The sequence below is a fragment of the Oncorhynchus kisutch genome, linkage group LG25, assembly GCF_002021735.2.
Source record: "Oncorhynchus kisutch isolate 150728-3 linkage group LG25, Okis_V2, whole genome shotgun sequence".
NCBI lineage: Eukaryota > Metazoa > Chordata > Actinopteri > Salmoniformes > Salmonidae > Oncorhynchus > Oncorhynchus kisutch.
This window is the reverse complement of record NC_034198.2, coordinates 26788470-26816365: the sequence shown is the minus strand read 5'-3', so window position 1 is coordinate 26816365 and position 27896 is coordinate 26788470. Positions and strand designations below refer to the sequence as shown.

General features: G+C 42.2%; 1 protein-coding gene across 1 annotated transcript; it reads right to left on the bottom strand.

Annotated features, from left to right (window-relative positions):
* On the bottom strand, window positions 1-27896 carry adss2 (adenylosuccinate synthase 2). The gene is made up of 13 exons (XM_020460170.2): window positions 27593-27896; window positions 11057-11159; window positions 10169-10237; window positions 9999-10049; window positions 8240-8306; window positions 6810-6917; window positions 6620-6701; window positions 6370-6496; window positions 5475-5629; window positions 4892-5016; window positions 3812-3909; window positions 3453-3602; window positions 1-3301 (listed from the first exon to the last, which is right to left on the bottom strand). The coding sequence occupies exons 1-13, from the start codon at window positions 27788-27790 to the stop codon at window positions 3249-3251; spliced, it is 1386 nt and encodes a 461-aa protein (XP_020315759.1). The 5' UTR covers window positions 27791-27896; the 3' UTR covers window positions 1-3248.

Genomic DNA, 27896 nt, shown 5'->3' with positions numbered 1-27896 from the left:
TGACATTTACAATGTTTTTATTAGTTTGAATCTTGTTCTAGATTTGTATTGCCAGTTTGTCATTGATATTACTTTATTTTATTATTACTAAGAGTCAGACCAGTACTGTACAAATTACATTTGATAAACATGCACAACTCCCCAGCCAGCACCACCATCTCCAAAAGCATATGCAACAAGCTACAACAAAACCAAGATAATGGTACTGAAGTGCTACACACACACACACACACACACTTAATACAGCAGCGATACAACGCAGAACTGAAAGTAGGTAAATATTCTCAAAACGGAGAAAACCAACATGTGTGCAAATATGCATTTACCTGTGTGTGTTCAAATGAAAAAAATATTCAAAAATTGGAGTTAGATTTAAAGCCTAGTAGTCATCATGCCAATTAAATGTTTCTCTTTTAAACATGACACACTGATTAAAATGCTGGAACCAGTTTAAACGCTATGGTTACTTTACTGAGATGAGTAACTTTGGAAGGCAGTACTGGGAAGGGATAAACAGTAAAGCAAACTATTAACATTGATTTATCACCAAGATCAGGATATACATTTCCCTCTTCATTTAAAGATATCCTGCCTTTGTCTCACCTTAACGAGCCAGTTAAGGACTATTCCCATCAAAAACTCATTTTGCACCCTACATGCTTGTTTTTGGCTAAAGGAGGCTTGTGAACAAATTGTACATGTTGCTCATCAAAGCCTAATTAACAGACAACATTTTTGTGTTTGAATGGGAGCCAATGTTGAGCATAGGAGCCAAACATTCTTCCAACATGTTGAGCTGATGTGGTGGGATAGAGAAAGCAAAATACTAAGCTGCCTTGAAGAGCGGGGCGGTAAGAGCAGGACCGTTTGACCATTTTAATATACGCTTCTTTCCTTGAGGACATCACTGTAACATAGGTGAAAGCAATGGTCTAACCATCTTCTCACCTATCCACTCACTTACAGATGAGCCTCAAGGTAGAAATATACATTTTAGAGGTATTCAAACCCAAATCAAAATGTGTATTTATCACATCAAATAAAATCTTATTGGTCACACACAAACACCTTTTGCAGATGTTATTGCGGGTGTAGTGAACAGATGTAGTAGACCAACAGTGAAATGCTTAGTTACGGGCCATTCCCAAGGGCCCAGGTTAAGATTTATGGTAAATAAAAACATGAAAGTCTTGAACGGGAGCCCAAGGCAGTTAGTCCTGAAAAAACATGTCATAGTGGTGGGTGTCCGGAGGCATATAGTTTAGGATTAGCAGACAGAATGCCTTCACCTTGTATGGGAAGTTTCAGGTGGGTGTTGACACTACTGACAGGGTAAGTATCTCAACTGATTAGTTGCTGCTATATGTAAAGCAGAAGATGTTTACCACATTGTGTGGCCTATGGGCAGGTCATTGGATAATCTATAGAAACAAGGATAAGCAGCATTTAAAGACATCCCATTAGTTTAATTTCCAGTGCATGTTTTCATCTTCACACTGAGTATACTTTAGCTGAATACCATAATCACTGAAATTATCTTAGAATCAAAAAGACACAGGAGAAGAACAAGACTGACATCATATAGGCCTAGCAGAGATAACTGCTCTACTGAAGACAGACCTAACAATGTACCTGACAGATAGTTAATATGTATTGTGACACTTCCATATTTGAAAGAGAAAGCACTTCGCCACCAACGTAGAAACCCATTATTTCACAGGAGCCTACAGCCTTCTCTGTAGAGACCTACAGACACAAGGGCAAACTGATATTGTATGAGTAGTCCTCCATCTCTGCATGAATACCCTTTGACAACTGTCATTCAAGGTACAAAGTTAACCTTGAATACACACCTTTCCTAGTAACAATTTTACCATGAAAAATAAAGCAACTCCGGTGTTAATGTATGGATCGAGTACATAAACAGAAGAGATACTTTCATGTCTTTAAAAATCTTAATTTGAAATATTTAGATTGTATATCAGTGATGGTAAAACACATGATTCAATTCCATTTCACTTAAACAGCTCCAGTTTATAAAAGCAAAAGTTCTATATAGTTGTTACCGAGTCAGGAGGCGATCTGCTGTCTAATACGCTACATCTGCAGAAAACCCACACATCCAGCAGTTGCAGAAACTAATCCATCATACCTAGTCCTAAAATCATTCAAATAGAAGTCAAATATATACACTGTTGTGATTGAGTAAAAGTCCTGAGACTAGAGTTTAGCATATCAACATCATGTGTTTGCGTTGGAGTTTAAACTTAGAATAGCATTGAAATACATTCTTGCGTCATTTCAATGTGGAGTTTGATAGAAGATCACCTATCAAAATGTTAACTGACCCCTGTTTTAATGTCCAGTAGTAACACAGCTTTCTACTGCATTGAAATAAAAACTCATTTCTAGTCAGCTGGGGAAATTACTAAGAGGTTGTTTGATTGTGACGCCTCTAAAATGCCCATTTAAGATTGTCTCTAGTAATGGCAACTATGTTGCGTGGAACAAGGTCATTATAACAGTAGCAACATATTCTACATTTCCTGCCATTATTACAATTGTATACAGAGACATTGACAGTTGTCCATACAGAAATGTTGTATCTTAAGTTGCTCATGTGGGTCGTTTCATGGCCATGGGCTCCTTGGCCCATGCTAGGCATAAGAACACATTTACACAAACTGTTTTCATCACAGAACAGGCACAGAAAATTGGTGTATGAATCAACCAAGTCCCACTGCAGTACTGTACACATGAACATGGTCATATCGTTTCTGACATTGGCTTGCAGATGAGTCAATGAGTGTCACACACCTGGATTTGAGTGTGATTTGAGTGTGTGTGGTGTGTGTGCAGGGATGTCAGGATAACAGATCCATAAAGAAAGGCCAGAGGCAGCTCTGAGGGCTTTCTGACAAACCAAACATGGGGAGTAACAGGCGTAGGCTGGCAAGCAACTGAAGTGTACTTCCCTGTTAACGCCTGAGGAGGCCATTTTGAAGAGTCCCACACTGGTCTCCAGAGACAGAGACAGAATAAGAAGAGAGCAGGATCATGGATAGGATGATAAGAGCATCCCCAGGAGCAGCTCCCAGGTTGGTGTCTGTGGTGTGGGAGTGAGTTGGGGACCGAGGAGTGGCATGTAGCATAGGACCAGTTTCCCAGGCCACTGGAACCAGGTAACCATCGGAAGAGAGGGGGGACTGAGGGTCTGGTTTGGTGGTGGCTACAGTGTGGAGAAGACCTTAGAAGATCTGGATCATGGACTCCCGAGACTTGCCTACGCCAATCCATTTCACTGTGGGTGAAAAGTACTTATTGAATAGCTTTACCAATAAAACAACAAAATGTCCCCAAATATGGTCCACACCTGTGACCACTACAATGTATTTTCACCCCATCTGAATCAACCTGACATCTCCAGGTGTTTAGGAGAGGGGGGTTCTTACCGGGCACACCGAGGTGCTCCTCAATGTAGCGGACGTATTTCTGGGCGTTCTCTGGCAGCTCATCAAATGTTCTGGCGGTGGAGGTGTCACTGTTCCAACCTGGCAGGGTGTCATACTGAACCTCAACGCTCTGTAAGACTTCCTGGTTGGCTGGGGAGAGTTGGGCACAACGTCAGGCCATTGGCTGCCATAAACTTAAGACAACAGACTTGGAATACTGCAATTAAAAATATAGCATAGCTCCCTTATTCAGTTCACTTTATTCTCATTATCAAGTACAGAATCATCATTGCTATTGTATTTATTGAGGATCCCCATTAGCTGCTGCCAATTGGTTGCTGTTTTGATGAGCAGCCTACCTGGAAAATTAGGTATATTTTCACCGTTCACAGAGTACGACACACCAACTTTGATCTCAGGGAGCACATCCAAGATGTCTAGTTTGGTGAGAGCTAAGCTGAATGGGAGGACAACAGAACATTGGGAGTTTAACAGGCATGTTCACCAACACCCAAATAGAGAATGTGTACAAAGCTGAAGTCTATTCAAGTACACTACATGGTATGTGAACACCGCTTAAAATGAGTTGATTCGGCTATTTCAACCACACCCATTACTGACGGGTATATAAAATCTCCATGGACAAACATTGGCAGTAGAATGGGATTACTGAAGAGCTCAGTGACTTACAACGTGGCACCGTCATAGGATGACACCTTTACGACAAGTTAGTTTGTCAAATTGATGCCCTGCACCAGGTTATCTGTAAGTGCTGTTATTGTGAAGTGGAAACGTCTAGGAGTGACAGAGTTGCCATGAAGTGGTAGGCCACACAAGCTCACAACCGGACCACTGAGCTCTGAAGCGCGTAAAAATTGTCTGTCCTCAGTTGCAACACTCACTACAGAGTTAAAAACGGACTCTGGAAGCAACGTGAGCACAATAACTATTTGTCAGGATCTTTATGAAATGGGTTTCCATGGCCAAGCAGTCGATCACAAGCCTAAGATCCCTATACGTCAGCTGGAGTGGTGTAAAGCTCACCACCATTGGAATCTAGAGCAGTGGAAACGTGTTCTCTGGAGTGATGAATCACGAACTTGACTGGCCTGACTGGCCCTGACCTCAACCCCATCGAACACCTTTGGGATGAATTGGAACGCCGACTGCAAGCCAGGCCTAGACACCCAACCTCACTAATGACCTTGTGGCTGAATGGAAGCAAGTCCCTGCAGCAATGTTCCTCCATCTAGTGGAAAGCCTTCCCAGAAGAGTGGAGGCTGTTATAACAGTGAAGGGGGGACCAAAATCATAATGCCCATGATTTTAGAATAAGATATTCGACAAGCAGGTGTCCACATACTTATATTGAGACAGTAAGTAAAAGCGGGAGGTGTGGTTATTGACAGTACAGAGTTGAAGGGGGTGTGGGGACTCACGCAGTGAAGCCGTTGATCATGTGGGCATATTTGATGAGCACCAGGTCCAGCCAACCACATCTCCTTTTACGGCCCGTGGTTACACCCACTTCTTTCCCCCTTGTCTGCAGGAGCTCCCCAATGTCCTTGGAAAAGAAAACAGGCAGACCCTTAAGGCTCAGATTCACTTTAAGACCCTGACAAAGTAAAACATGGACATGTCAAGCTTGAAATGTGTCCATTCTCTGCCCTGTTCAGGTTGAGGAATTGGTTATTTTGGTTTTGCTGGGATTATTTCACAAGCGCTATCAGAGGGAATGGTTTAGTGACTATCCTTCCCAAAACCATTTGTTGTTTCAATACCCACATGCCTGAGCCTGTAGCGTTCACAGAACACTCACTGGAATTCAGAACACTGATGACTCAATCAGCAGCTATGCCATTCCCCCAACATTAACACTAGTCTACATTCCTCTACTCACACTGGAAACAGAGAGCAGGAAAGAATTTGCACCATGTGAACCAATTTGACTCTAGCCCGTAGCTTTCAAAGGCAAGAAGGCATGGCTTCCCTCAAGTTAGAAAGACAGGCTGACATTCTTACATTGAACTGCTCTGAGGGAAAGGCTCCGATGCCAACCCGGGTGGTGTAGGCCTTGACCACGCCATACACCTCACCCACGTTCTGGGGCGGCATGCCTAGCCCCGTACACACCCCGCCCACTGTGCAGTTAGACGAGGTCACGAAAGGGTATGTCCCTAGGAAAAAAACAACATACCAAAACGATAAAACATCTTATTTCCTCCTCGGTCTTCCTCAGATGAAACAGATGACAACAAATTCGTACAACAGAGGATTATCATATCACAATGACTGTATTAACAAAGCTTGTAATACAAGTAAAGGAAACTAAATGATTCAGTCTTAACATGCCATGCAAACAATCTCTGTGTCAGGTCTCTGTGTCAGGTCTCTGTGTCAGGTTAAACAGAGGTGGACTTTAGTCGACACTAATGGGCCTTTCAAGTCAGAGTAAGGGAGGGAGAATTTCACCCCTCCCATACATGTCTGCACAGGTGCAAAAACCATTCTCCTTTATGCAAATAGCATTAGCACGGTCATACGACACCCCCCACTTTGACCTACTACCATTGTATCAATGAAAAAGAACATGGTGACCTTCAGTACATAGCAACCCTCTCTCTCATTAAGTTGTGTATGTGATCTCTAGAGTGCTTTATGACTAAACAAATGAGGGAAAGTGACAATGACAAAGCAGCCAGCATTTCTCAGAGTCACGCATGGTGTAGGAGTGCTCTCTGGTGTTAGGCTCAGTGAACATGTTGTTCCAATCCTCTGACAGCTCTGATAACACTCTTTCAGTGGAATTAACTCACCAGTAGAAATTAGCTTGTTTAATTCAAAAGGGGTTAATTGGCCATTTACACAGTGACAGGGGTTAATTGACATTGACACAATGACAATGGGGGATACTCACCGAAGTCAATATCCAAGAGGGCGGCGTTGGCTCCTTCCACCAGGATATTTTTGGGAGGTCCATGTAAGGCCCCGTACATGTAAAAGACCCCGTCTCTCACCATAGGCTTTACCTTCTCCACGTAATCCTGGACAAGAGCACACCACGCAAACACTTGACCCAAGAATCACACTGACATGTAGGACATAACCCCTATGTTAAACTAGTGATGATAACTTTATTCAACTGATATGGAGGACCTGTAGCTCACCCTCAACTTCGACAACTCCCCATCGATGTCAATCACCAGGGTCGGATACATAGACTGATACTGCGAGGCTAAGACTTTAAATCTACAAAAAATAGACGTCAGTTAAATTTTCACCTAACTGGAGCTAGTTGTACTCTGAATAAAAAGGATAGTCATTATTGGCCATATGAGGACAAGGCCACACCCTCACCTTTCAGAGAACTGCGTGAAGTCAGACATGAGGTCACATATCCGGAGGCCGCTGCGGGCTGCTTTGGCTGAGTACACCGGGCCAATCCCCTTTTTCGTTGTTCCGAGGCTACGTGAGGAATACGAAGTAACAAAGTAAATCATTAACAATTAACAATACAGTCACTGACTGTCCTTCAGCCAGTATGTGTGTGTGTAGGGTCAGACATGTGACAGTTGTAGGGAAGTAGCTAGGCCAGGGGACTTTTCATGGGGCTGGAACGTCACCTGCTGCTGACTGAAACAATGTTGCTGCAATAAGGGTTGGAGAGCATCACAGTCACATGGTGCTGCTAGGGGATATCTGGTGACGTCAGGTCCCTGGTCTGATGTAAGGTAGGGGATGACTTCATGTGGGAAAATACTTATCAGTGGGAAATAAGTGGTCTTCTGGAACTGAGAGAGTATCATGAGTACTAACTCCTTCAGTAAAGATACTAAAAGAACGCAGGACAGGTCCACCATGAGACAAGTCACGCTCAAACTACAGATGTAATCCAGTTTTAACTGGGTTATCTGCCTCTCTCAGAGGTAAGAGTGAAGTTGTAATGCCTGAAGGAGTTGAAATTCCACAACTTGTGATATAAGCCTATAATGAAACGGGCACAATAACTAGCTGTTGAACATGTTCCAACGCTGCAGATTGTTTTACACAAGAATTCTATCAGGGCGGTGGGCTTATTTTGATGCCCAACAAAAGCTTAAAAATGCCCAGCATATCAGAGCGATGTCCTGAGCCTAAGCCTGTGCTTACCACCCTCTTCTCAGAACTAGATTGGGCATCTCCATTACATGACTAACTGGTAACAGTAAACTGCAATAGCTACATTACTAACTGGTAACAGTAACCTCTAATAGCTACAGTGTAGGATTTGTTTGCTTCCTCCAGATGACATTGTCAGATAGAACAGGAAAGAAACTATTTACAAACATGAGTAATACAATGATGTACTGGGACATTAACCCCAGACTACAGTACAAGCACATCATCATCACATTTCCTTCAGGCAGCACTCAAGGCAAAACTTTTAAAATACTTAAAACAGCTCCACAACAATGGCGCAGAGAGAGAAAAATGTGATATTTAATATTTGACATCTCTGGAGATTTCGCAGTCAGTTGAGGTTGTTTCAGTACTTATGCTACACTTACTAAGCTAAAAATGTTTTTACTGGGTAAAAAGGACAGGGGAATCTTGTTTTTCAGCTCTGCTTCAAGCTGGAGTCAGTTGAGGTTGTTTCATCTAAGACTAGACGTTTAGAAGGGCTAATATACTACACATTCGCCCATAGGAGAGGGAAATCCTGCTTTTCAGCACTGCTGCAAGCCAAATCATTACTGAGGCATTCTCTCTAATCCAGGAGAATGACAGGTGGTAGGTAGGGTTCTTACTTCTTGCCTGCTTGCTCTTGTCTCTGCTGCTCTTGCACACCGTCGACCGCTTGGTGGAAATCAAAAACTGTGGGAGGTAGAGAAGGGCAAACTCACAATACGGTCACCTCACCCCCTTTTCTGCTCCTTACTAAAACCCTAGCGCCCCAATTATCTCCCCTTTCTCCCGGAAGTGTGACCTTGTGCAGTTGACTCCTCCCGACACATTTAAAAGCATTGGGTTGGTATAAGCTTGGATGAGAAGGAGTTGGAGAATCAACAATAAACTTACACCAATACTTTCCTTTTTAATCCATGAAGGGAAGTGAACAGTAGAGTTTCTCATCCAGTCAGAAATGGCCCCTCTTTCTCACACTAGTCTCTAAAGCGGCCTTGCAAAGGCACTACTAGGCAATCTCTGTTTATAAGAAGTGGCATCTCGCTGCGTTGACTTAACCGTTTGGCACTTCTTTGACAATGAGCAGGGAGACAAAATGACTCAAGGCACAACAAGTCTAGTGGAGCAGAGTTGGCCACTCAAAGGGTAAAGAAATCTGTACATACTAAGGACCAATAACAACGCAACAATCAATTCACAGCTAAGGTAGTTTGCCTAATTTCTGTGAGTAAAATGTAATCAGTTTTTCCCTCCACACCTATTCAGATAGCAAAATGGGCCAAGTACAGGCTAGTGGAAGGAGAAGACTGAATAACGTAGCCTAATACAAGTCATTCTGATTTTACAAAAAAAGTGCTATTTAACATTCAGAGCGAACATGACTTATCCTGTAAAACAAAGCCAGTTCACCGATATAAAAACAGGCCTTCGGAGTGCATCTTAGGTCAAATCAGTCCTAATGTATGCACAAAATACAAAAGGGCCCCAAAATAGCTAAGATAATTAATTGGCCACTTTCATCCCCCAACCCCCATATAACAGAAACATGTTCCCCATGAAAGCCATGCAGCACTTTTATTCACTTGTTTATGAGGAACTCTTCTGGGCACCAGCTTTACACTGACACTGGCAGTGGCACTCACTAGCTAAGAGACCAACTGTTGATACTCAAAACACTAATGCATTCATGATGAAAAGAAAAACATTGATGATAGAAATTAAGCAGACTCATTATTCCCTTTAACAGCCAAACATGAGCATTGCACATCCATCTCCAGTCCTACAGGCTTATAAACTCAGCAAAAAAATAAACGTCCCCTCACTGTCATCTGCATTTATTTTCAGCAAACTTAACATGAGTAAATATTTGTATGAACATAACAAGTCTCCCTGTAGCGCTTTCTTAGGCATCTCACAGTACGGACATTGCAATTTATTGCCTTGGCCACATCTGCAGTTCTCATGCCTCCTTGCAGCATGCCTAAGACACATTCATGCAGATGAGCAGGGAGCCTGGGTATCTTTCTTTTTGTGTTTTTCAGAGTCAGTAGAAAGGCCTCTCCAGTGTCCTAAGTTTTCATAACTGTGACCTTAATTGCATACCTTCTGTAGGCTGTTAGTGTTTTAACAACCGTTCCACAGGTGCATGTTCATTAACTGTTCATGGTTCATTGATCAAGCATGGGAAACAGTGTTAAACCTTTTACAAGGAAGATGTGTGAAGTTATAGATTTTTAGAAATTATCTTTGAAAGACAGGGTCCTGAAAAATGGACGTTTCTTTTTTTTGCTGGGTTTATATAGTAGAGAGACTATAGTTGGGCTGAAGTTGTGGATTTAAATGCCCTTTTAGTATAAAGAGGCCCGATGAGGCAGGGCTTACCAATGTGTGCTCTGTCTGAAATGATCAGCCTCTTGTCCCAGCCCTCCAGACCTGAACACACACGGTAGAAAAAACATTTGATATCACCATTAAGCAACATGGCAATCTTCTAGGCAAGGGAGTAAAAAGGGACTTCAACTATTAAAAGAGGATAGCTCCTTCGTACTCACTTTTGCCTTTGCACACATTCTTCTCAGCCTCCTCGAAGAGGCCAGGCAGGTGGATCACTACCCCATTACCTGTGGGATAGACCGACACAGACAACATGGAAGATATGGAGAAACTGATGCATCATTAAGCAATAAGGAAAGAGCAGTGAAAACCCCAAATTGAATTTGATCTCAAGTGTTGTGGGCTATAAAGAGCTAAGTACTCCATCAGAGAAACAGGTCTGCTGTTCCGCTGAGCAGCGACCAATCAACATCAAGGCCAGAAATTAAACTAGTGTGGAGAGGGCCATAACCTGTTCTGCACAATCAGCCTTATTCAAGATGACTTTTTTCTCATGGTAAACAGTGCTCAGGATTCTGAAGGGTCCCGAACACTTGTTTGGGCTCTGAAAGCCTGACTGTGGAGCTCAACTAGACGGAAAAGGATTGATCCACTTAACATTCTATATGTTGAACTGCTGATGAGCTGTGGGTTAAGAGCCAGAGGACATATTTGTTGTGTTGCCAAAATATGCTAGACGTCAGACCATTAGCAAAATGAAGTTACTGCAGATAAAATGTGATCTATAGCACTCTACTGCGTAAGCCTGCGAGTTGGCTCCCAGTCAAGTCAATCACTTGTGTGGCATCAGGCAAAGCTGGAGCTATTAGAATGTAATACAGATTGGCTAGATTTAGACGGGAAAAGTCATTAATATTGGCTGCTTGCATACAAAAGTGTGTATGGAAACTGCACAGGAGATCTAAACAAACATTTATTTGTTCTTTAAAGACTAGAGATTATAACTGACTTAGTAGTAGACAATGAGGGTTACTTCACAGCTCCATCCTTATTGTGAAATCATCTTTCCTGTTCATTCCTCGGTCCAGCGGCTGTTTTCTACCCACCAATGAAAGCAGTGACCTTGGGGTTGATAATGCCGCTGGGTAGAAGATGGAAGTCATACTCCACAGAGTCCACCACCACCGTGTGTCCTGCATTGTTGCCACCCTGCAGAGGGGGACACAGAGTCAGTCACCATGGAGACACACATGACATTCAAAATTGTGAAACAAAAATCACACCAACAGAAGCAATGTGAAAGGATATAGCTTTACTTTTCACAATTTAACATTGGACATGGAAGAAACAAACTTGGCCCAATATTTTGGTGTGATGTTCTTTTGAACACACATGGTTTGAGATGTATTTTTATTTATTTTATTTCACCTTTATTTAACCAGGTAGGATAGTTGAGAACACCTTTATTTAACCAGGTAGGCTAGTTGAGAACACCTTTATTTAACCAGGTAGGATAGTTGAGAACACCTTTATTTAACCAGGTAGGATAGTTGAGAACACCTTTATTTAACCAGGTAGGATAGTTGAGAACACCTTTATTTAACCAGGTAGGATAGTTGAGAACACCTTTATTTAACCAGGTAGGCAAGTTGAGAACACCTTTATTTAACCAGGTAGGCAAGTTGAGAACAAGTTCTCATTTACAATTGCGACCTGGCCAAGATAAAGCAAAGCAGTTCGACACATACAACAGTTACACGTGAAGTAAAACAAACATACAGTCAATAATACAGTATAAACAGGTCTATATACGATGTGAGCAAATGAGGTGAGATGAGGGAGGTAAAGGCAAAAAAAGGCCACGGTGGCAAAGTAAATACAATATAGCAAGTAAAACACTGGAATGGTAGATTTGCAGTGGAAGAATGTGCAAAGTAGAAATAAAAATAATGGGGTGCAAAGGAGCAAAATAAATCAAATAAATACAGTAGGGAAAGAGGTAGTTGTTTGGGCTAAATTATAGGTGGGCTATGTACAGGTGCAGTAATCTGTGAGCTGCTCTGACAGTTGGTGCTTAAAGCTAGTGAGGGAGATAAGTGTTTCCAGTTTCAGAGATTTTTGTAGTTCGTTCCAGTCATTGGCAGCAGAGAACTGGAAGGAGAGGCGGCCAAAGAAATAACTGATTTTGGGGGTGACCAGAGAGATATACCTGCTGGAGCGCGTGCTACAGGTCGGTGATGCTAGGGTGACCAGCGAGCTGAGATAAGGGGGGACTTTACCTAGCAGGGTCTTGTAGATGACATGGAGCCAGTGGGTTTGGCGACGAGTATGAAGCGAGGGCCAGCCAACGAGAGCGTACAGGTCGCAATAGTAGGTCACAATAGTAGTATATGGGGCTTTGGTGACAAAACGGATTGCACTGTGATAGACTGCATCCAATTGGTTGAGTAGGGTATTGGAGGCTATTTTGTAAATGACATCTCCGAAGTCGAGGATTGGTAGGATGGTCAGTTTTACAAGGGTATGTTTGGCAGCATGAGTGAAGGATGCTTTGTTGCGAAATAGGAAGCCAATTCTAGATTTAACTTTGGATTGGAGATGTTTGATGTGGGTCTGGAAGGAGAGTTTACAGTCTAACCAGACACCTAGCTATTTGTCCACGTATTCTAAGTCAGAGCCGTCCAGAGTAGTGATGTTGGACAGGCAGGCAGGTGCAGGCAGCGATCGGTTGAAGAGCATGCATTTAGTTTTACTTGTATTTAAGAGCAATTGGAGGCCACGGAAGGAGAGTTGTATGGCATTGAAGCTTGCCTGGAAGGTTGTTAACACAGTGTCCAAAGAAGGGCCAGAAGTATACAGAATGGTGTCGTCTGCGTAGAGGTGGATCAGAGACTCACCAGCAGCAGAGCGACATCATTGATGTATACAGAGAAGAGAGTCGGTCCAAGAATTGAACCCTGTGGCACCCCCATAGAGACTGCCAGAGGTCCGGACAGCAGACCATCCGATTTGACACACTGAACTCTATCAGGGAAGTAGTTGGTGAACCAGGCGAGGCAATCATTTGAGAAACCAAGGCTGTCAAGTCTGCCGATGAGGTGATTGACAGAGTCGAAAGCCTTGGCCAGATCAATGAATACGGCTGCACAGTAATGTTTCTCATCGATGGCGGTTAAGATATCGTTTAGGACCTTCAGCGTGGCTGAGGTGCACCCATGACCAGCTCTGAAACCAGATTGCATAGCAGAGAAGGTATGGTGAGATTCGAAATGGTCGGTAATCTGTTTGTTGACTTGGCTTTCGAAGACCTTAGAAAGGCACGGTAGGATAGATATAGGTCTGTAGCAGTTTGGGTCAAGAGTGTCCCCCCCTTTGAAGAGGGGGATGACCGCAGCTGCTTTCCAATCTTTGGGAATCTCAGATGACACGAAAGAGAGGTTGAACAGGCTAGTAATAGGGGTGGCAACAATTTCGGCAGATCATTTTAGAAAGAAAGTGTCCAGATTGTCTAGCCCGGCTGATTTGTAGGGGTCCCGATTTTGCAGCTCTTTCAGAACATCAGTTGACTGGATTTGGGAGAAGGAAAAATGGGGAAGGTTTGGGCGAGTTGATGTGGGGGGGTGCAGTGCTGTTGACCGGGGTAGGAGTAGCCAGGTGGAATTTTAATTTTTTAAATTTTACCTTTATTTAACTAGGCAAGTCAGTTAAGAACAAATTCTTATTTTCAATTATGGCCTAGGAACAGTGGGTTAACTGCCTGTTCAGAGGCAGAACGACAGATTTGTACCTTGTCAGCTCGGGGGTTTGAACTTGCAACCTTCCGGTTACTAGTCCAACGCTCTAACCACTACCCTGCATGGCCAGCCGTAGAAAAATGCTTATTGAAATTCTCAATTATAGTGGATTTATCAGTGGTGACAGTGTTTCCTATCTTCAGTGCAGTGCACAGCTGGGAGGAGGTGTTCTTATTCTCCATGGACTTTACAGTGTCCCAGAAGTTTTTTGAGTTAGTGTTGCAGGAAGCAAATTTCTGCTTGAAAAATCTAGCCTTGGCTTTTCTAACTGCCTGTGTATAATGGTTTCTAGCTTCCCTGAACAGCTGCATATCACGGGGTATGGTAGGATGTGAATACAGTGGAGGTAAACCTAGGTATTGAGTGATGATGAGAGAGAGTCTCTAGAAACATCATTGAAACCAGGAGATGTCATTGCATGTGTGGGTGGTGGACCTAATAGGTTGGATAAGGTATAGTGAGCAGGACTAGAGGCTCTACAGTGAAATAAGCCAATAAACACTAACCAGAACAGCAATGGACAAGGCATATTGACATTAAGGAGAGGCATGCTTAGTCGAGTAATCAAAAGGGTCCAGTGAGTAGTGAGGTTGGTTGGGGTCACGGCGATTTAGACAGCTAGCCGGGCCATCGGTAGCAAGCTAGCATAGGATGGAGGTCTGTTATTAGCCACCTCGTGTGTTTCCGTCATTAGGATTAGTGGGGTTCCGTGTGGTAGAGGGAAAAAAAACAATAGATATAGTTATAGAGGCCCAAGAAAAAATAAAATAAATTGTCCGATAGGTCTATTCAGATAGCAGCCGATAAGACAGCTAACGGTTAGCAGACCGCAGATTGGCGTTCAGGTAATGTCGCGACGAAGGAGCCAGCCGGATAATTCCCTCGGGTAGATCACGTTGGTAGTCCAGGTGTGAAGGCCCGGTGGGGCTCCGCATTGGCAGTAAAACGGGTCCGGATAGGTGACTGTAGCACAGGAGTGACTGATGGAACTCTTCAGCTGGCTAGCTCCGGAATAATTGATGTTTGCTCCGGAATCGACGAAAGCCTATAGTCACACGGATAGCAGCTAGCTAGCTGCGAGTTCCAGGTATAAATGTCCAGAGTTAGCAGTTGAAATCCGGGGACATGGAGAGAAAAATAGGTCCGGTATGTTCCGGTCCGAGCAGCGCTGTACAAAACTGGCGATAGATTTTCGAGCTAAAGGATAGCTGATGACCACAAACCGCGGTTAGCTGAATTACTAACGATTAGCCAGTAAAGAAGCTAACTAGCTTGTGATTAGCTTCAGGCTAGCTTCTGGATTAGCTTCTATGGAAGATTACAGATTTGAGGCAAATATTTTTTTTTCTTCTTTAAAAAAAATATATAAATTGGTGAGGCAGATTGCAGGAGAGTGTTTTGAAGATGAGTTTATGGAGAAAAAAATATATATATATATAAAAAAAAAAGGTATGTGAAGAAAGTTATATATATATATATATGGGACACGACAAGATGAGGACAAAAGACGTCTGAACTGCTATGCCATCTTGGAGCAATGTCTGACAGTGAGACCAAACATTACACCATGGTACAGATTGCTCAGTCATAGCTGAGGGACACTTGACACAGGCCATTTTAGCAGGCAGTCCGAGCAGATACAAATCAGCCACTAAAGGGTTGGGTGATTCTAGCGTCTTGTCTTCATATTAGTTTACCAAACAAAGTCCATCCGAGTCTAACCAGGAGTGCTTACAAAATAACATTAAACCATTTTTAAATCTAAGATGACATGAGATAAAATTGCTTGTACCCAGAGAAAGAACATCCAGTGCCTTTGGCATGAACTCTACAACTGGAGGAGTCTCCTTGTGCTGGTCTGGGAGGGGTTGCGTGTGATACATCAGTCTGGTTTTGCCCCATGCCTTCACCCAGCAACGAGCAGGCCTGGGCCCAGTTGTAGTATTTTAAGGCTAAGTTCATCATTAGAACCTTCGCAGGAGCATAGTTAAATCTCCGAGCCGTTTCCCAAAACCATCAGTAATAAAGTTGCACTTGAAAACGCTCGTTATTTACCAACTGCCTCAGACCACTCAAGCAGACCACTACTAGAAACAGCTAAGTGCGTTGTTAAAAAAATAATTGGCCTGCATGCGTACCTTTATTCACAGATCTTCGTTAAACATAGAATCATGTTAATTTCCATGTAAAAGGACCCATGAGCACCAACATGTTAAGTTATTTGGCTGAGTTTCCTGTTTCCTTTTGTGAGGGTGGATACTTAGTTTTTGTCGGAACTCTACATTTGTAACACTTGTGAACTCAGAAGTTAATCAAGCAGCTGACCGAACTACGCAATATTTTACTTCTGGGTTAGCCTTCCAGAAATTAGCTATAGAATAAGCCACCTCAATATTTGCAGCCATATAAAGTGGTCATCTTTCTAGGAGCTGATCTGTCATCAGTACTGTGGAATAATTCTAATGTTATGGTAAGATTTGAATGGATCTGAGAGCAGAACTGACTTTTGATCATATCAGTACACACATGCTCCAACGACACACTTAGTGAACGCTCTTTCGAGGTGGTGTTTTGGAAAACGCATGTATTTTTTTTTTGCCATTATAGGAAGAACGCATCGTTAAAATACTTGTAAGCTTAAGTTCCATCGCTATCGGGAAAGCGTACCCTGGGCTATTCCTGGCCATGGCAGTGCTTGGACAAGTGATGGGGTGTGCGTAGAGGTCTCTCCTTTTTTGTTGCATTTATGATGTGCCCCCCAGCTGCCTGACCTGCAACAGGGGGCTGCGCCAGACGTGTATCGTTACTGCCGCTCGGCTGCTTTCAATGAATGTGACCGACCTGGTTCGTGTGAGGTTTCAACACGTGAACATAGGTGGACAAAAAAAACCTGACCTGCAAATCTGAGAATGTGGATAGATTTTTAAATTCTGCCTATACCATGGCTTCTACCCTTTTATCAGTTTGAGATATGGCCTCATCTCCCACTGCTGCATACTTCTCATTTGTCACTCAAGGCTTGCTTGACCCACTTGGCAGCCATTGCCATAAAGACATTTTTTATATGCAGCAATAGTTCACTCAAAGAGACACTTGCTGAGAAGAACCAAGTCATAATTCCCAACAATAACCTGGAACATTCTCTAATGTGATATGTATCCGTTCGCCTCCCGTGACTGTCACAGGACTGCTAGTCTCCCTTGGACGACGTCCAATGTTCCCCACCTAAAATTGGCTGGTGCGATTAATCCCATTGGGTCTGAAGGGGTGAGGGGGGCACAGGGAAGAGCAGCCTCTGTGTGGCAGGATTTGCAGGTGGTAGGATTAGTCCATGGCTTGCCACTTTAGCACCTCAGTTGAAATAGTCACAGAATACCATCAATTTAGTGTTTTCCTGAATAGCATGCCTGTGACAGCATAATTCCCTATGAACTGATATAATTAGAAAACTTTATTAATTTGACCATCTACAGTTCTGAGCCTGGAGAGTAATGCAGCCACATTGACTTACAGCACATTCTGAAAGTATTCAAACCCCCTGGACTTTTTCCACATTGTTACGTTACAGCCTTATTCTACATTTCCCCCGCTCAATCTACACACAATACCACATAATAACAGGCTAAGAAATCTTTGCACATTTATACATATAAAAAAATGAAATATCACATTTACATAAGTATTCAGACTAGGTTCAGTACATTGTTGAAGCACCTTTGGCAGTGATTAAAGCCTCAAGTCATCTTGGGTATGACACTACAAGCTAGGCACACAGGTATTTGGAGAGTTTCTCCCATTCTTCTCTGCAAAGCATCAAGCTCTGTCAGGTTGGATGGGGAGCATCGTTGCACAGCTATTTTCAGGTCTCTCCAGAGATGTTCGATCAGGTTCAAGTCTGGGCTCTGGCTGGGTCACTCAAGGACATTGAGACTTGTCCCAAAGCCACACCTGCATTGTCTTGGCTGTGTGCTTAAGGTCATTGTCCTGTTGGAAGGTAAACCCTACGCTGCAGTCTGAGGTTCTGAGTGCTCTGGAACATGTTTTCTTCAAGGCTCGCTGTACTTTGCTCCATTCATCTTACCCTTGATCCTGACTAGTCTCCCAGTCCCTGCCGCTGAAAAAGATGCCCACGGCATGGTGTCAGGTTCCCTCCAGATGTGACATTTGGCATTCAAGCTAAAGAGTTCCATCTCGGATTCATCAGACCAGAGAATCTTCTATTCTTTAGGTGCCTTTTGGAAAACTCCAAGTGGGCTGTCATGTGCCTTTTACTGAGTAGTGATTTCATCCTGGCCACTCTACCATAAAGGCCTGATTGGGGGAGTGCTGCAGAGATGGTTGTCCTTCTGGAAGGTTCTCCCATCTCCACAGAGGAATTATAGAGCGCTGTCAGAGTGACCATCGGGTTCTTGGTCACTTCCCTGACCAAGGCCTTTCTCCCCCGAATGCTCAGTTTGGCCAGGTGGCCAGCTCTAGGAAGAGTCTTGGTGGTAGCAAAACGTCATCAATTTAAGAACAATGGAGGCAACTGTGTTCTTGGGGACCTTCAATACTGCAGAAATGTTTTAGTACCCTTCCCCAAATATAGGACTCAACAATTCTGTCTTGGAGCTCTACGGACAATTCCTTCAACCACATGGCTTGGTTTTTACTCTGACATGCACTGTCAACTGTGGGACCTTATATAGACAGGTGTGAGCCTTTCCAAATCATGTCCAATAAATGTAATTTACCACAGGTGCTCCAATCAAGTTGTAGAAACATCTTAAGGATGATCAATGGAAACAGGATGCACCAGAGCTCAATTTCAAATCTCATAGCAAAGGGTCTGAACTTATAAAATCCTGTTTTTGCATTGTCACTATGGGGTAGTGTGTGTAGATTGGATTAAAATGTTTCCCACCCTCATTTTACAATAAGACTAACCTAACAAAATGTAAAAAAAAGTCAAGGGGTCTGAACACTTTCTGAATGCACTATATATACACACGGCATAATGAATCTTTCTAATACCCTCTTGTTTCTCTGATTTGTCAGTGTTTTTTGGGTTATGCCAATAGCTTGGACATGATCCTCCAACATAAACATTTAAATAATTGAGATCACTAGAGATGTTCTGAACAACCTGCAATTACTAGATTAGAGAACTCAAAAAGAGCATACACCCAGAACTAGAAAACTTCTCCATAGCAACGATGTGCCAAACAGTGGCCCCATGTAAAGCATTAGGCCTAGCTATGTAAAGAGATCTGTTACTTATTACTAGCCAGTGGGGCGTTTCCTGACAGACCAACAGGCTCAATAAATGGGAAAAAAGGTACAATAACTGAGGCCGAGGTAGTAAAATGAGAGTAAAGGTTCTTTCAAGAATAATACAGCCACACAAACATTCCTTGGATAACCCTGAGAACTTGTTTTACCTCCACAGGCAATGGATGGCCTGAAACAGGACACTAAGACAGCAGGTGGCAGGACTAACATGCTGACCACACCGGTTGTGTGCGCGAGGGTTGCAAAATAAATTGACACATACATGTTATTCAATCATTGCACCCACACTGCTCGCGAGCGTCTGCATGGCCAGGAGCTAAAATAGAAATAGGTTCTATTTGTGACGCTCAACGCGCTGCAAGTCTGGCCTCTCCCATCTCCTCTTTGGTTTTAAGAGCATATACCCATTGAAAGATGAACAGACCCAGTCGTAGTACTGCACCGTAAAGTTGGTTGCCAGCCGCCATATAAAGCCCAAATAAGTAAAAAAGAAGCCTGAGGAAGGAGTAGAGATGAGAAATGAATTTGGTTTACCGTTTTATCTGTGGATTAAAAGTCAGATTAGAGGACCTTGTGCATTTCAGGTAACAGCCCAATGTTTATAGCTCGCTAAATTGCCATAAACGTTTATTGCTTTTCGACATATCCCCAAACTAATATAATTGGTTCAGAGGACGTTTTGATATTTCAAGCTGCGTGTCCTGATCGCTTCTGGTGTGGGTGAACAAAATCAACACGCGCGTGTCCGGTTTGGTCAGCATGTAAGAACCCTGCTCTAAGGACAGGCTCGCTCTAAGGACAGGCTCGTTCTCACACCTTGGAGATATCTGTGGACCAGGGAACAAACCCAAATTGCTCTCTATAACTAGGTTTCAATCCAACCTTTTTATGAGTGTAAAGTACATGACAGATAATTTTTTTTTACACGTGTCACGACAGGCCTGATGGAAACAGCACGTCAGTAAACGTTCCAAATAACTTATCCATAACAATGTAGGTAGCCTAGCCGCACTGTATCTGCTAGTTGTTGGCTAGAGGGCTAGTGCCAAGACCAGAGCAGACAGTCGCTATACAAAACAACATTTGTTTCTGACAGAGTTGAAAATGTGATAGAAACTCAACCATAAAAGTTCCTTATATGTGCACTGTGTCATCACACACACCCTTTTGTCCACAACAAGTCAATTTGATGGAAACATCTCTGGTGGGAAAATGCACATATTGTTTTTATGCCGATTTTAGAATATTGGCATGAAAATCTGTCGCCAAATGGATGGAAAGCTCATGAGAAATGTCTGTCTTTGTGCAAGACATGTCCAGAATCAAGCCAAAGGCTTAAAAAGGTGTCAGGTAAAACGCAGCAATCCACATTCCTGCCTTCCTTATCTCATCATTGCTTTACAGAGAATGACTAAGCATTCATTCTCAGAACTGTGGTAGTTGAATAAGAAATTAAATCCCCATGATAGCCTAGCAACATCTTGCATTTAATAGAGTTGGAATGCATTCCCAAGTCCTGGATTTAAATTATTATTATTTATTTTTTTTACACAAAATGCATCTGATTTTATACTCCATTTGGGACTTTTTATACTCCATTTTGAGCTTTTTAAATCAGGAACTCTGTTTCACTTCCTCTGGCCATCATACAACTTGGTGGTGATCATAAATATCAAAATTACTTTGGTGTGATCCCCAAAGACAACAATTCACTGTCATGGTCACTTGGGCAGCCACTTGAGAGCAGCAGAATAGAGTATCAGCACTGATACTTAATTAGTAAGACTTGGAAATGTGCTCTTTGTTGTCCTTTCAACCTCATGTTGCAAGTAAGAAAAACCTCAGATTTCTGTCACAGCTTCTTTTTTTTAAATAAAAAGAGGAACACTATATTCTCCCTCTTACACACATGCCATTGTGTAACATAGCATTCCATTAAATGATACTCAGCGAGAAGCATTGCAGATATTGAGATGAGTGCAATGCAAAACTTCTCTCACACAGTATCTACAACATGGTAACTACAGGACTCAAACAGCAGACCCAATGATGTGTTTCAGCAAAGGATGCACGATAAATATGTGAACATATCGGAATCGTACAATATTAGCTAAAAATGCCAACATTGGTATCGGTCCGATGTCTAGTTGAACGCAGATGTTAAAAACCAATGTCAAAGCTATCGTGCATACCTATATAACGTAGGTACTGGACGTAACGACACCACGTAAAATTTTGCGCTACAAAGTGCAACACAGCATTCCTAACCTAGCCCACAATGTCTGCTGTGTGGATGGAGCAGTCCAGTGGAGCAGTCATTTGAAAGAGTAAGAACATTTCAGTGAGAAAACTCAAAGGTGAAATCCATTAAACCAAGATAATGGAATTCATTGCACTTGACAATCAACCGTTCTCTGTCGTGGGTGATGTTGGCGTTTGCAGACTGGTCGAGCACCCATAAACTCTACCAAAAGCGCTATTTTTAAGATGTTGCCCTACCGGAGTTACACTTCAATAGCGTCACCGCTATTAGCTTCACGACATACATACTATGGAACGCCGTTTGGGTCTTTGCGTGTCAAAAAGGATACAGTAGCACTGTCAAAGCTGTACAAAAAAATCTGCAAACACCAGCCACGAACAATGTGTTTACAATACCGTGTTGGTAGTAATAAAGCATAATTTGTTCGACCGCAACTTCTGGGGTAGCTAGCTGTAACTTGGTACCTAGCTAGCACCAATACAAGCAGCCTGAAAACAATGACCAGTAGAAACTGCAGTCATTTTCATTTTTTCTTAGCAATGATTTAGGAATCCGTGTGAGGAAGTATTTGCTAAGTTGCCACTTGTTGTTCGCCTACTGAAATTGAACTTCAGTTCATGAAAATAAATAGCTAGCTACTTAACCCTGTCGCCCAAAGCTAACGTTATAAGCAGCCAGCTAGCTTCCTATGGCTAGTGAGCTCAACCCGGAACGGGTTGTGTGTTGTGAAGCTAGCCTTTAATTTTTACATGCCTATAGCCTTGGCAGTGTACCAGCTACGGAGTGGAGAATTATTGCTATGCCAACCTGTTATCAATTCATAGTGACGGAAGGGGCGCATAAACCAGGGTTTAAAGTTCACGGTCACAGCGACGGATTTCCATCATATGGATTCTGGAGAGGATGTTTTTGAGATCAGTGTAGATCCACTGATCTGGTTTGGGGGGTCTGGTTTGGAGATGACATAGCCTAATACAGAAGCATGTCTGTTCTATGAAATATATTCCCAATTATTTTTATTTCTCTCTGTTGGAACTACACCTCACTGGTGTAGGGGACAGTATTTTCACGTCTGGATGAAAAGCGTGCCCAGAGTAAACAGCCTGCAAGCTAGGATTTGCATAGTATTCGTAGATTTGGATAGAAAACACTGAAGTTTCTAAACATGTTTTAATGATGTCTGAGTATAACAGAACTCATATGGCAGGTGAAAACCTGAGAAAAATCCAACCGGGAAGTGGGAAATCTGAGGTTTGTAGTTTTTCAAGTGATTGCCTATCCAATATACTGTGTCTATTGGATTAGATTGCACTTCCTAAGGCTTCCACTAGATGCCAAGTCTTTAGAACGTTGTTTCAGGCTTTTACTGTGAAGGGGGAGCGAATAAGAGCTTTTGAATTAGGGGTCTGGCAGAAAGCCTAGAGTTTAATCATGAGTGCGAGCGCCGTTCCTTTTATTTCTAAACACAAAGGAATTGTCCGGTTGGAATATTATTGAAGATTTATGATAAAAACACCCTAAAGAATGATTATATACATCTTTTGACATGTTTCTTCAAACTGTAATGGATGTTTTTTTATTTTTTTATTTTTTACTTTGACTGACTGGTCCAGTAATCCAAAATGTACAAGGCTAAAGTGCGAACAAAAAGGAGGTATTTGGACATAGATATGAACTTTATGGAACAAAACGAACATTTATTGTCTAACATGGAGACCTGGGAGTGCCATCAGATGAAGATCAAAGGTTAGTGATTAATTTTAACGCCATTTCTGTTTAACTTCTTGGATATAGGGGGCGCTCTTTAAATTTATGGATTAAAAAACGTGCCCGTTTTAAGCGCAATATTTTGTCACGAAAAGATGCTCGACGTTTCCAAAACTGCAAAGATATCTGTGAGTGCCACAGAACTCATGCTACAGGCGAAACCAAGATGAAACTTCAAACAGGAAATGAGCAGAATTTTTGAGGCTCTGTTTTCCATTGTCTCCTTATATGGCTGTGAATGTGCCATGAACGAGCCTACACTTTCTGCCGTTTCCCCAAGGTGTCTGCAGGATTGTGACGTATTTGTAGGCATATCATTGGAAGATTGGCCATAAGAGACTACATTGACCAGGGGTCCGCCCGGTGTCCTTTGTCTAAATTGGTGCGTAATCTCCAAGCTACACGCATTGATCCATGTGATTGAGGGGAGAGAGGAGACTTCCACGAACGATATATCATCGAAGAGATATGTGAAAAACACCTTGAGGATTGATTCTAAACAACGTTTACCATGTTTCAGTCGATATTATGGAGTTAATTTGGAAAAAAGTTTGGCGTTTTGATGACTGAATTTTCTGTTTTTTTTTTGTAGCCAAACGTGATGTACAAAACGGAGCGATTTCTCCTACACAATGAATATTTTTGGACAAACTGAAAATTTGCTATCTAACTGAGAGTCTCCTCATTGAAAACATCCGAAGTTCTTCAAAGGTAAATGATTTTATTTGAATGCTTTTCTTGTTTTTGTGAAAATGTTGCATGCTGAATGCTACGCTAAATGCTATGCTAGCTATCAATAATCTTACACAAATGCTTGTTTTGCTATGGTTGAAAAGCATATTTTGAACATCTGAAATGACAGTGTTAACAAAAGGCTAAGCTTGAGAACTAGCATATTTATTTCATTTCATTTGCGATTTTCATGAATAGTTAACGTTGCGTTATGGTAATGAGCTTGAGGCTGTATTCACGACCACGATTAGGGTTATTCACGGTCTCCTTCTTTGGAAAATGGCTGTATGGTTTGACACAGCGGTTGCATTAAGGAGAAGTGTATCTTTAATCGTATGTTGAACACTTGTATCTTAGATCAATGTTTATGATGAGTATTTCTGTAATTTGATGTGGCTCTCTGCACTTTCACCGGATGTTTGTTTGAGACAATGCATTTCTGAACATAACCTCATTTGAAATTGGTGCGTTTTTGGACATAAAGATTAACTTTATCGAACAAAACTCGCATTTATTGTCTAACATGGAGTCCTGGGAGTGCCATCTGGTGAAGATCAAAGGTTCGTGATTAATTTTAATGCCATTTCTGTCTTTTGTGACACCTCTCCTTCTTTGGAAAAGGACTATGGTTTTCTGTTGCTAGGCGCTGACCTAACATAATCGGAAGGTGTGCTTTCACAGTAAAGCCTTTTTGAAATCAGTCACTGTGGCTGGATTAACAAGAAGTTTATCTTTAAAATGGTGTATAGTACTTGTATGTTTGAGGAATTTTAATTATGAGATTTCTGTTGTTTTGAATTTGGCGCCCTGCAATTTCACTGGCTGTTGGCAAGGTGGGACGCTAGCGTCACTTGTACCAGACAGGTTAAGCTGTTTGCACTGAACTCACATGCATGCATGCTGCTGACACTCCAATGTATTGCTTTGAGCTCCGGACATCGATTATCTGAAGAACAATTATAAACACTCTCTGAAGATGGTATTCCTCAGCGCAGGAACAATATAGTGAGGACAGAGACTGGTCTGCGCACAATTTTTTGTGCGTTTTTCTTTTGTTGCAGGCCATCTAAAAATTCAGTCAGGTAATAGTTGTTTAACTAATTTCACTATCTGACAATAGTAGGCTTTAAATTACATTGACGTTGCTCCTGGTTTTCCATTTCTAAGCCTTACTGAACGAAGAGCTGTTTGGGAGCAAAATTAATGTATCTTTTAGGTTAACGGAATCAAATGATTGCATTAAAAATCGATGGCAATTTGAATGCACATAGATACCATGACGCGCCCCCGAGGCCCAATCTTGTGCAATTTATCCACTGCCAGCACCTCATGTTACAGCATGACACAATTGTACACAATTCCTGGAAGATGAAAATGTCCCAGTTCTTCTATGGCCTGCATACTCACCAGACATGTCATCCATTGAGCATGTTTGGGATGCTCTAGATTAACGTGTACGACAGCATGTTCCAATTCCCGCCAAAATCTAGCAACTTCACACAGATTAGGGCCTAATGATTTTATTTCAACTGACTGATTTCCTTATATTAACTGTAATTTAGTCAAATCCTTCATTTTTGCATGGTGAACTTATAATTAAGTGTTAAGTGTAAAAATAATTTCTGGGCTCATTTCTGGAAGTGGAAATGACATTTTAGATGGTGTCAGCATAACTTTATTTTTCATTCATTCTGGAGTTGAATGCCCTTTAAAAAGGTCACCAGAACTGAGCTTCAGTCCAATATAAAAATTATCCTGAGGACCTCGTCTTTTGTGTCATCGTGCCTGATCACCGCACATTGTGGAGCTCACAGTAGAGGCTGGAAAATGTGTATGCTTCAGATTTTTTGAATATAACATTTGCATAAGTATTCAGACCCTTTATTCAACCTCCAAGCAGGCTGTCATGTGCCTTTTACTGAGGAGTGGCTTCCTTCTGGCCACAACCATAAAGGCCTGCTTGGTGGAGTGCTGTAGATATGGTTGTACTTCTGGAAGGTTCTCTCATCTCCACAGAGGAACTCTAGAGCTCTGTCAGAGTGACCATCGGGTTCTTGGTCACCTGATCAAGGCCCTTCTCCCCCGATTGCTCAGTTTGGCTGGGCGGCCAGCTCTCGGAAGAGTCTTTGTGGTGCCAACTTCTTCCATTTTAGAATGATGGAGGGCACTGTGTTCTTGGGGACCTTCAATGCTGCAGAAATGTTTTGGTACCATTCCCCAGATCTGTGCCTCGACAATTATGTCTCAAGAGCTCTAAGAACAATTCCTTCGACCTCGTGGCTTGGTTTTTGGTCTGACATGCACCGTCAACTGCGGGACCTTATATAGACAATCATGTCCAATAAATTTTATTTACCACAGGTGGCCTCCAATCAAGTTGTTGAAACATCTTAAGAAATATCAATGGAAACAGAATGCACCTGAGCTCAATTTAGTGTCTCATAGCAAAGGGTCAGAATCCGTATGCAAAATATGCAAAAAAATGTTTGTTTTTGCTTTGTCATTATGGGGCATTGTGTCTAGATTGATTAGGGGAAAACAAATAATCAAATCAATTTTGTAATAAGTCTAACTTAACAAAATGTTGGAAAAGTCAAGGTGTCAATACTTTCCGAAGGCACTGTATTGTGCAACAGTATTAGAAGTCTGAATCACCTTGCAACGCAAGACTGAACTAAAATGAAAATGCAAAACTAGGCCATCTTATCTGGTGTTAAGTCGTGCAATATGAATGTAGCTAGCTCTGGCTAGCTATAGATGCGATATAATTCAAGGTGACATTAGCAATGCAGTGCTCGACGTTCATCATCGACAATTTATTTGGTTGCTCAAGTAGCTAACGTTAGCTAGGTTTCTGGCTTAGTTTGCTAGTAACCAACTGCAAACCAATAATTGCGCTAGTTAACAAGTACAAGTCTGACCAGGACCCGCATCTTCCATACATAGATAACTACAACATTTTTACCAAAGTTAGTTTACTAATTACAACAAATCCAGCTTTAACTAGTTAACGTTAGTTAACTTAATATTCTGGCTACGTCGGGGGCTAGTTCTCCTTTTAGTACAGCCAGTACACAACGGTGGCTAACTTGTTAGCTTAGAGATAGATATATAAATAAACCAATATTGGACAAAAGGAGTTACTCCTTACTCCAAGAACCTCACATGTTCTGTTTAAAGGGCAAATTGGCTCTGGAAATACTACATCTAACGTTAAACGTGAATTGATTCGCAATTGCGGTACGGTTATAGAAACAAATCCCTCTAACATCAGGTCAAAATATTTACACAACTGTCAAATAAAACACTTCACACCGTTTTAATCGTTTAAAAGTTGCAGACGACAATATTTTTTAGTGACAAAACATTTGTGGCGTCTGTACCCTTTATACAACAGTTACAGGGGTTCGGGGACGCAGATACTAAGCTAATTACTAAAGGTACTGTAACATTAGCCCACTGTCTTCCGTAAACAAGTGCTGTGACCTGGACATATGGCCGTGTAGGAACCCTATAAAAAGGTGTATCAATTGAACCTTTTGTTTTTTGAAAATGATTTGTCGCCGATATGAAAGATAAAGTCCTAATTTGGTTCCAAAATGTGTACCTTAGGCGATGCGTGTGCGTCGAGCATCACGGCTCTGACTTAAAAAATACTCCCCCCTACAGAAGACCCCTTAGACATTTGACTTTGTGTATGGAACTGAGAGTCATGATCAGAGGCTAGGTAGTTAGCTACACGTTATTTGTAACCGCAACCACATGTTTCGAATGTCCTCCAGCTAGCTAGCTAGCTAGCATACATTATAATTTACCTGGCATCTGCAAACGATATCAGCGTCCTGAGCGAGCAGGTCCACAACCTTCCCTTTGCCCTCATCGCCCCATTGAGCCCCAAGGACTACAGTCACTCTGTTGCCAATATTTGGTCTGGCCACGTGTGGCTCTGTACTAGTGCTATGGGCTGCACCGTTCGGTACCGCATCTTTGCTCCTACTCTCCGACATGACCATCTGCGTCTCTCTCTCCACTGCAATCTGTTTTTGGTAGTCGTGGTGGCAAACTAGCTAGCTCTGCGCGCGCTGTGAAAGACGTCAGCAAAAAAAATGGGCCCCGTGT